We start from the raw sequence: 10,802 nt of genomic DNA, 5'->3' as shown, positions 1-10,802 counted from the left end.
GCGCCTTAGAAGCCGAGCCTCTCCAGTGTTTTGGGGGAGGGGGGAGGGAAGAGGGAGGGAAAGGGGAAGAGCAATCAGAACGAACGATGCGTCGTTTCTTTCCTCCGTTCTAAGCGATTTTTGTCCGTTTTCGCTGAACGAATGAACTCGGTTCGTTACTCGGTGGTCGCTTTAAAAGGAGCATGGAATAATTTTATCGGTTTCTCGGAGTTCGCGTGGAACTTTTTGGAGGATGAATTTAAATAAACGTGAAATTAAATTTTCCGCGAAATCGTTCGAGAAATTTAATTAATTGTTATTTCTTTCTCTGATACTCGAGATTTATTAAATTTATCGTGGATTTTTGTGCACGTACGTATTTTCCTTCTGATAATGATTCGTAATATCGTATACGATGATTCGTATCGATATTATGTACGGATATATATAGAAAATTTCTGAATAAATATTTTTCAGATGAAATAGCAATTATGTATATAATTTTATGGAGATAATTGTACGTAATAAAATTATTTTAAATGCGTAAAAAAAAAATCCACATTCTTCTCGTTAAATTTTCAAATTAGAATCATGCGAAAGAAATGTTTAAAGAAAATAACGGTACCATCCTCCTTCTTTCCTGCCCGATCCCGTAATAAATTTGATGATCATCCTTCGTTAATTTACATTTACCACGTACGAAATTCCCAAATTATTCGTTATTCGTAACGACAAAGTATTACGGTACGACGGGAGGCCCGAAACAGATTCGAAAAGAAGTTTTTCGATGTATCTCGCCGGATTTACGATCTCGTTATCCTCGAAACGATTTCAGCGAGGCGTGTTCTTTATATAAAGTTAAATATCAAGAATCTCGAGAGCCATCGCGTTGAAGCGCTCGTTTCTTTGCGCGTATGGACGCGATGGTTACAGTTACTCGCGGGTGTAATTGTGCATCTGCCTCCTCGTTCTCCTCGCTTTATATGCGAACATTCTAGACGTCCGTGTCCCGTTAATCGGGATCCACCGAAACCCATTGTTCCCGGTGACCAACAAAGCATTGTTACGCTCTTTCTCGTATGCAATGAATGAAATAAATTTTAAACGAGTAATAAAAATAATCCAAGTGAAGAAGTCCAAAAATTATTTTGCAATCTTTAGTTGATTAATCCATTTTTTGAAAATTCTCAAGAAGAAAAGTATAGAAATTTTAGATCAATAGATAATTGATTAATAAATAATACTTGCAGTTAAAATAAAAATCTTAAGTAAGAAAATCTCGAAGAAAACTACTGCAAAAAAGTCGAAGCCCATTTTGAGAATATTCTTCTTACAAAATCTTCTGCATTGGATCATCCATCACGCGCAACTATTTTAATTCCGTTCGAATAGTTGGAATTAACGTTCTTTTATATCCTTTGCAACTCCTTAATAGTATCTATCCATTAATCGAGGGATAAATTTTTTGAAACAGTTTCCAGGAACGAAACTCTTCTTTGAGTATATCGCGAGATACCGGCGTGCACCACCAATCGGCAAATTCAATTACACCACAGCTCGACGTATCCCGTTTATTTACTTTTACGCGCATCACCCGGAGTTTGCTCGACGCAATTCCAATCGAAATTCCACGAGTTTCCACGGCTGTTTGCGCGGACCAATTAGACCTAGGCTTATCGTTCAAGCTCTCTGCCCCTCTCGCCCCTGGTATTTCCAGTAATTTATCGAAACGTGGATCGACGTAGATCGTTGGGATTTGTCACTCTCCTTCCTCTTCCTCTCGCATACGAGAGTGTAACATTTCCAGCCGAGTTGCGTTAACCACTTGCGTACCAGGTCTTAATGATGTCCATCTTTGGCCGTTGACGCCATGTTTGGCGTTCGACGATCGACACTTTTGTCCTAGAAACGGTGCACAGTATATATTATTCAGGTCCCCTTCAAAATGGCGGCAACCACCGTCGCCGTTACGTGTCTTGCATTCTTTCATTCTTCTTCAACAATAGGAAGATAAAATATCTTTGTTTCAGGTTTATTGTGCCATCTCGACGACGCTTGCACCTCGAATCCCTGCCACGAGGGCGCGATCTGCGACACAAGCCCGGTCAATGGATCGTTCGCTTGCTCCTGCGCCACCGGTTACAAGGGGGTCGACTGCTCGGAGGACATCGACGAGTGCGAGCAGGGTGAGTAATCATTTTCATTCTCTCTTTTAACTCGTGAAAGATATTAAGATTACGGTTGCGAAAGTGATCTCGAAACGAAAGCCTTTTTTTCTTTCTCTCCCTTTACGATCCATTACGATCGCCCGGCATAGTTATTAATGATTCTCTCGATTCGAGAACGATGATTTCGCTCGTGAACGAGAAAAATATCTCGAAGATCGTATCCCATAGATTTTATCGAAGCGTACGAGCTACGTTGTAAATAAATGTTCGAGTGAATAAATGAATCCCCGCGTTCGATATTTGACCAATTAGAGATATCTTTCTATAATAGAAATCGATTTAAATTTATCGTATTTAAAAAATTAAATAATATTTAATCTCGATATGTAATTACCAAACACGTGTCGTAAATAGATGAAATTCCTTCGCGGTTCTCTTTATATCATCGTTATATCGTAATTTCATCAGCCAACAATGTTCCCTCGTCCGAGTCTCGATCGAGATATTGATAAGATCAAACCTCGATGACCGGTCGCGGAAGGTTAATACATCGGTTAACAATTTCTCTCTCTCTCTTTTTTTTTTTTTCTTTTTAATCGTTTTCATCCAATCTCGCGTCGTTGCTCGTGTACTTTGCGCGACCCTGTTAACAACGCGTTGATCGCGTGGGCAGAGAATATTTAATCGAGAGAATCGATTATACGGGGTGTTAAAAATAAAAAGATAGAATTTTACGCGAAGAAAATTAATTCAACCTCGAGATATCTCCATTATCTACGCTATTTTCTTTTAAGAATTTTTAAGAATTTTTTGAACGAAATATTTTTTCTCGTTAAATTACGACGGATATGTGATTTTTTAGTCGAAAGGAACACCCATATCTAAATATTCGTGACTCGTTAAAATCTTGGTGATGAAACGATCCGAAACGCACAATGTCTCGTTAAGCTCGATACATCGCCGCCATTGTGCCTGCTTAGCCTCGAAATATAAATGATCGGTTTTGACGTCTGGCATAAAAATTCGTCTCGACGAGGTTGGTTGAGTCAATGACTCGCCCTCTATATGCGTGCGATGATCTTTTCTTCTTTTCTCTTTTTTACTTTTAATTAAACGATTCGCAACAAAGTGGCAAAAGGCTTTCTCTCGAGAATTTTTATTAAAGATTTTTATTAAAGATGGAGAGCGATAATTTTAGATTAATACTTTGAGAATACATTGCGCGAAATCCCCCACGGGGATTCGATCAAATTGAAATCCCGGCGGACCGAAATCGATCAATTTCGATCGATTAATTTCGGTTGTAACTTCGTCTCGTTCTTCTCCCCTTATTATTACCCTCGTCGTCGATCGTGATTGATCCATCATGAACGAGGAGGAATCCTCGATCCTATCTGAATATATCCGAACAAAGTCGATTTCTTTGTCCTCTCCTTTCCTTCCATTGTGGGAAACGCGTTCCAATTAAATTCCACAAATTTTCTTCCTTCCTCTCCTTCTTTCTCGAATATTTCGAGACCGCAATTTTCTTCTCGTGAAACTTAAACCAAATCCTTTCTGAAAATATTCGAAGCGTCAGGACTCGGAAGAAGAGAAGAAAAGCTTGGAGAATTTGGAAGAATTATTGTTAAAAAATTTTCAACGAGAACCCCATCGACATGGACCCATTGTCCAAGCAAAGAATATATAAATTTGTCGAAATTACACTCGCGTGTGTTTCAATAGTGGGTCAACGAAGATGAATGCCCTGAAAGGGAAGAGCATCCTCTTTTCAGAACCTTCCAGAAGCATCTCGGTTTCATTCGCGAGATCCGATTCTCTCAAAGCATTCCGCTCGAACACCTGTAGGGTGCGCTGCACCGTAATAAGTATCCGCTCGCTGGACTTCGATTTCTCTTCTTCTTCTTCTTATTTCCCTTCCCTATACACACACACACGCACACACACACATACACACATGTGTACATGGAGGCGAACTTGTGTCATTCTTAGGGGCCACTCTCCCCCTCTCCACCCTTCCTTCCTTCCTGGAGGAACGAGTTCTCCTCTCGTCTTGGAGTCTCAGCGTGGCAGCGACGATTATTAATAATTCCCCCGGCATAATTGATGGTCCGGCGAGAATTTATGCTTCCAAGTACACGTTACACGCGTTACGATACCGATCGATCGACAATTGTCTCTAAAGCGATCCTCCTCCGATCGGCCCTCCTTTGAACCCTTTCATCGACGCCCAACCACTCCACTTTCCTCCTCCTCGAGCAGGGGAAAATAACGAACGCGTGTTTATCGATTCGCCACGCGTTTTTTTCGCGACACGCGTTACGCAGAAGACGCGCGTGTCGATCGAAATAAAGTCTCGGATGGAAGTGGAATTTCAAATTCTCTCTAGCATTATATATGGATCTTCCGTTACCATTCAATGGTAAATGGTAAACTTTCTTGGATCGAATCGAAATTGTTAGAATTTTGAGAAGCTAAGGATTAGATTATAGTTTCAATTTATCATAAATTATCGAGAAAAATCTCTCGGATGGAAGTGGAATTTCAAATTCTCTTTAGCAACGAATCTAAAAATTTCTTTTTTTATATATGGCTCTTCCGTTATCATTCAATGGTAAATGGTAAACTTTCTTGGATCGAATCGAAATTAGTTACGAGTTAGAATTTTGAGAAGCTAAGGATTAGATTATAGTTTCAATTTACCATAAATTCGAGAAAAATCTCTCAATCTCGTGTGCACGCCGTGTCGAACGATAAAATGTAATTATCGTCGATAAGTATAATGCCCGGATCCGTCACGGACACGCGAAGAAAAATCGATGAAAATGCGGAAAAATGCGGTGAAAATCGCAGAGATAGGATGGGTAAAATGGGCGGATAATTAACGAGCGGACAGGCAGTAGTCGCGGTTTAATTAATAGCGAGGAGAGGAATCGAGAAGCCAGCATGGGGGCCCACACACCTCGACGATTTTCTTCTCGTGGTTACGCGGGCATGAGCCTCTACCTTTCGTGATGCGGTTTTATCTCGATGGTATTATCAGCTGGAATTCGATTTATGATATTGCGTCGACGTGGAACGCGCGCTGTCAATCCCATCTCGGCGTCACGTTGACACGGGAATAAGTGGAAAACGGCCGTGGCCGTGCTCGATCACCCGTAAACCATGAAAAATGGTAATGGTCATGGTAACGAGAGAGCCGTTCACCGTTAATCCAAAAGGAAATCGAGCTAACCCGTCCGAGAAAAAACCCCGCATTTTTCCCTCCCTCCCCTCCCTCCTTTTATTTAACGTCGACGCTCTCCTTCTCTCTCTCTCTTCTTCCCTCCCTCTCTCTCTCTTTCGCGCGCGCGTAAACGTACGATTGAAAACAATTATTCCAGCGGAGAATTTTTATTATATACAGATATATATAAATATGTATGTATATAAAAGTTATAGCAAGTTGTATTTACTTACATTTAAATTGTACACGTACGGATCGTCCCAAGTAATTTTGCGCGTTAATTCGCTTTATGTGTCTAGTAAATTTGTCTTTCAATCGCAATCTCAAAATCGAACAAAGGAGGCGCTAGCGTCGGTTGAAATAGTCGCTCGAACATCCCCAACGCAATCAGTCACTTGCCCGTGCTCATTTAGAACAACGTCTATAAACAAAACGAGAAAGCCGAACCGCGAGTGAAAAAAGTAGAAAAAGTGAAGGAGGAGGAGAAGAAGAAGAAGAAGAAGAAGAAGAAGAAGAAGAAGCAGTTGGAAACGCATCTAAGTAAATCCCTTTCATTCTCGGTAATAAATACGCGCCGCCTGCCTTAGGTGAGCGTGCCGGTTAATACGTTTCGTTCCAGACAAAGACACTTCATTAATAATCAGAAACACTTCCTTTGTACCCTATGCGCGTACCATTCACCCCCTCTTCTTCTCTACTCCGGATGGACATCCGTATTTCTCTCGCACGCGAGACGCGAAGAAAGAAGAGAGAGAGAGAGAGAGAGAGAGAGAGATTTTCATCGCATTAGCGCAAAGCCCTTTCTTTCTTTCTTCTCTCTCTCTCTCTATCAATGTTTCTTCGTCCCGTTAATCAACCACCCAGCGGATTTAATTGGATTTCGGGGGTTAACAATCGGCCTCGTTTGCCCTCGATGTTAAGGGACATTTACAGTTTATAGGCGTGCCGTCATTATGGAGGGCAGCGTAACGACCACGGTCACGATTCATTCTCTGTATTTCATTAAACGCGCGCGAAATACGCTTTCGGCTCTCCCTTCCACCCGTGGCCGCCGTTCCACAGCCTGGTAATTTAGCAAACATTCGCACGTCCCGACCGAGGGGTGATCAATCTGCGGGATCTTTAGTTTCTTTCTAGTAGCCTCCTCTTTTCTTATTATCATTATTATTATTTATTTATTTATTTATTTATTTTTTTCCTTTCCCCTCTTTTCGAGTCGAGAATGCTCGAGTTCACGACAGTGCATCGACACGACGGCTACCGGATGGATGGAATAGAGTGGAATAGTTCGGGGTGGAGGGAGAAAGCTATGGAAAGCCGTGGCAGGGGGGGAAGCGGCGAATGGCCCTCTGCACCAGATTTCGACCGTTAAAGCTTTTTTATAGCCGCATAATGAATTAAGGATGCCAGTTTTTCTGGACTGGTGGGTTCGAGCCACCCATTCGAGAAACCCGTTTTCGTTTGGTAGACCAAGTGCCGTGTGTTATGCTTCGAACGCGAGGATTGTAATTAGGAAGACATTACTCAAAGAGGACCTTTCCTCCCTCCCCCTCTCCTCCATCCAGAGGACCAGAACGATTCTTCCTACGCTTCTTCTTTTTCTCCCTCTTTTTTCTTCTTTTTCTTCTTCTTCTTCTTCTTCTTCTTTCGAGGCTGTTTCGCTTCTCCCTCCCCGTTTTTCATCGTCTTTCATCGTTGATGGGTTCGGGGGCGAGCCATTATACCGGTGGTTCGGAAATGATCAGAAATGGAACCGGATGACCTGCTCTTTCCTCGTTGCTCGGCCGACAGTGATAAAGGATGATCGAACGGGTTATATCTTAATACACGTATATTAAGACGTTAAAGACGGTGTTTAAATTTAATCGGGCATTCGATTATATTCGAGCCAAGGATTTATAATCTTGGGTTTTTTTTTCTTCTCTTTTTTCGACAATTGGATTAACCAAGTTTGTTAAACGAAATTATTTAAGCGAGCAAAACTTTAATTCCGGCAATTTTCTCGAAAATACGAATACTTTATTAAAAGTTTCATTTATTTCGAGATCAGAACCTACCATTATCGAGCTTTCTCTCTTCCCTCTCTTCTTCTTTCATTTAAAGTTTTTAACGCCGAAATATTCGTGTTCCGCTCCTCCTCTTCGCGACTTCCCTTCGACCCATTAAATCCGCCGGAACGTCCACTTTCCTCCACCCCTTCTCCCCTCCCGAGATCCTTCATTTCGATAAAAGCGACAGCTTTCTTTGCTCCCTGAAACACGAAATCCTCTGAAATCGGTTTATTAACGGCCGATGGCCACAATTATCGCTCGATCGCGTCAAACACGTTAGAAATCGCTTCCGCGAGCGATTCCACCCTCTTCTCAATCGCTTCTTTATTGCTTCACCCGTTCCTTTCCTCGTGGAATGGATGTTTCGAAAGTACAAGGCGTTCTTTTTTTTTTTTTTTTTGTTTGTGAATAACAATTTGAGGAGGAAAATTTCTCGAGAGAATATAGATTCACATCTTTGAAAGTTATCTCCATTTTTTTAATAATCGTTTGAAATTTTTAAAATAGAACAAAAGGTTCTAACAAAGATTTTTACGTATTTTATGCATATAAAAATAGGGTATAAATAGGGTGTAATATAAAATGAGGGAAAATCAAAAAGTAGTTTTTTAAGTATCCTAAACCAAAGTGCTATATCTTTCAAGGATACAAAACAACGTATCTGTCTCGTATAAGTTTCGCAAAAATCAGGCTTCGATAGTTAAATACAATATAAAATGACGGAAAATCAAAAAGTAGTTTTTTAACTATCCTAAAGCAAAGTGCTATATCTTTCAAGGATACAAGACAACGTATCTGTCTCGTATAAGTTTCGCAAAAATCAGGCTTCGATAGTTAAATACAATATAAAATGACGGAAAATCAAAAAGTAGTTTTTTAACTATCCTAAAGCAAAGTGCTATATCTTTCAAGGATACAAGACAACGTATCTGTCTCGTATAAGTTTCGCAAAAATCAGGCTTCGATAGTTAAATACAATATAAAATGACGGAAAATCAAAAAGTAGTTTTTTAACTATCCTAAAGCAAAGTGCTATATCTTTCAAGGATACAAGACAACGTATCTGTCTCGTATAAGTTTCGCAAAAATCAGGCTTCGATAGTTAAATACAATATAAAATGACGGAAAATCAAAAAGTAGTTTTTTAACTATCCTAAAGCAAAGTGCTATATCTTTCAAGGATACAAGACAACGTATCTGTCTCGTATAAGTTTCGCAAAAATCAGGCTTCGATAGTTAAATACAATATAAAATGACGGAAAATCAAAAAGTAGTTTTTTAACTATCCTAAAGCAAAGTGCTATATCTTTCAAGGATACAAGACAACGTATCTGTCTCGTATAAGTTTCGCAAAAATCAGGCTTCGATAGTTAAATACAATATAAAATGACGGAAAATCAAAAAGTAGTTTTTTAACTATCCTAAAGCAAAGTGCTATATCTTTCAAGGATACAAGACAACGTATCTGTCTCGTATAAGTTTCGCAAAAATCAGGCTTCGATAGTTAAATACAATATAAAATGACGGAAAATCAAAAAGTAGTTTTTTAACTATCCTAAAGCAAAGTGCTATATCTTTCAAGGATACAAGACAACGTATCTGTCTCGTATAAGTTTCGCAAAAATCAGGCTTCGATAGTTAAATACAATATAAAATGACGGAAAATCAAAAAGTAGTTTTTTAACTATCCTAAACCAAAGCGCTATATCTTTCAAGGATACAAAACAACGTATCTGTCTCGTATAAGTTTCGCAAAAATCAGGCTTCGATAGTTAAATACAATATAAAATGAGGGAAAATCAAAAAGTAGTTTTTTAACTATCAATTTTTTAACCATCCTAAACCAAAATGCTTCAAGTATCTTTCAAGGATACAAAACAACCTATCTGTATAAATTTCGTAAAAATCAGGGTTGCTGGAATCCTTTGAATTTCCTCTCGAAATTGTCTCGCGTCGTCGCCATCTATCTTCAACTCTTTTTCTCCCCCCGAAAACCACCACTCGTTACGTTCGAAACCTCAATTACATCGGGCGGCAAAACACCGAAAACGATCCCAATCCCTATTTCGTTTAATTGCAATTTTATTCGCGACAAGTCGAATGCAACGAAGAAGTTTGGTTTGCGCGTGGAGTTTTTCGCCGCCCCGACTCCCACAAAGGGAAAAGCATCGTCGCCAATTTCGACGAACCGGCCAATTTATTCTCCCCGCGAGATAAGCTCGTTTCTGGGCCCCGATTCTTTCTTGCGATTCAACTCGGCCAGGGGTGACCCCCGTCCGCGTGAGTCAGGGCGCCCGAACGCGTCCTTCGTAAACGCTTTTATCCAACCGTGGAACTTTCCTCCGTCTCCCTTATAAATATTTACGCCGTGTTGCCGAATACGTCGTCCCATTCGCGACGAGGGACCACCGCAAATCGGGGTCGTTCTCCGTCCCCGGTGTTGAATTACACGGCCATCTTTGCGGCCCCCTCGTACTCGCCGCGAAGGTGACACCGGCCGAGACGTCATAATTCGTGACAGCGGCGGCCACTCGGTGAAAGTAACCTCTCGATCTCGCCATTTTTATCTCTCTCTCTCTCTCTCTCTCTCTATCGGTTCCCTCCTTTTTCGGCTGAATTAATAATATATATATATATATATATAGGGCTTGGGATGGGTCTTAATCTGTCGAGGCGAAACACGAGGTGAGTCGTCGCGAAGTTGTTTTCGATGATGGAGTCGTTTCGTTTCGAGGGGAGTCGAGAAATGTTTGCGACAACTGTTGCAACTTGGTTTTTTTACGATTCGGGGAACGCGTAATTGGAATATTTGACGCGTATTTCAAACGTTTAATCAAAATTAAATGGATATACATCGTTTAATAATTTAATAATTAATATTAAATACGAAGAAGATGAGTCTGACAAAGGGAGTGAGAAACGGGGGTAATAACGAATTAATTAGAGAAAAGTATATCGATTTTTAATTGCGATACTGTGTTTAAAAATTTTCTCGAATCTCGACACGAAATAACGACGGTTCTACCGAAAAGTGGGCCCGCGGATCGAGTTCCTCCCCTTAGTGGGCCCGTAACGGGCTTCGTGTGAGTTCCGCAAGCCCGTTGATTGCGTGCCAGTGCAAACAACGTGGTAACGCGTAACGAAATCCCTCTTCCTTCGTGGTCAAGCTCTCTTTCTCTCTCTCTCTCTCTCTCTCTTTCGTTTCGAGGGCCACGTTTCCTCGCCTTCTCCTTCGTTTTCGTGGCGAAGTCGATTTGGCCGGATCTCCCTCGACCAAAGAGGAACCGGGGCTACCTGCCCCTGCTAAACAAAGACCCATTGTTACACCGAAATTTGGCAACGCTGCCCTGACAATGGTAAACCGATACCGAGAGGGGG

At 40.9% G+C, this 10,802-nt stretch overlaps 1 protein-coding gene across 1 annotated transcript in view; it reads left to right on the top strand.

The window, feature by feature from the left end:
* Nucleotides 1–10,802, top strand: part of LOC102673498 (neurogenic locus Notch protein) — a 132,466-nt gene that overhangs the window by 36,997 nt on the left and 84,667 nt on the right. The window contains exon 3 of the mRNA XM_031512583.1: nucleotides 2,010–2,165. Coding sequence (XP_031368443.1) covers nucleotides 2,010–2,165 — 156 coding nt within the window. The remainder of the gene's footprint in view (nucleotides 1–2,009; nucleotides 2,166–10,802) is intronic.

This window comes from Apis dorsata, unplaced genomic scaffold (genome assembly GCF_000469605.1).
Source record: "Apis dorsata unplaced genomic scaffold, Apis dorsata 1.3 scaffold_37, whole genome shotgun sequence".
Taxonomy (NCBI): Eukaryota; Metazoa; Arthropoda; class Insecta; order Hymenoptera; family Apidae; genus Apis; species Apis dorsata.
The sequence above is the reverse complement of the archived record's forward strand: the minus strand, read 5'-3'. Positions and strand labels throughout refer to the sequence as shown.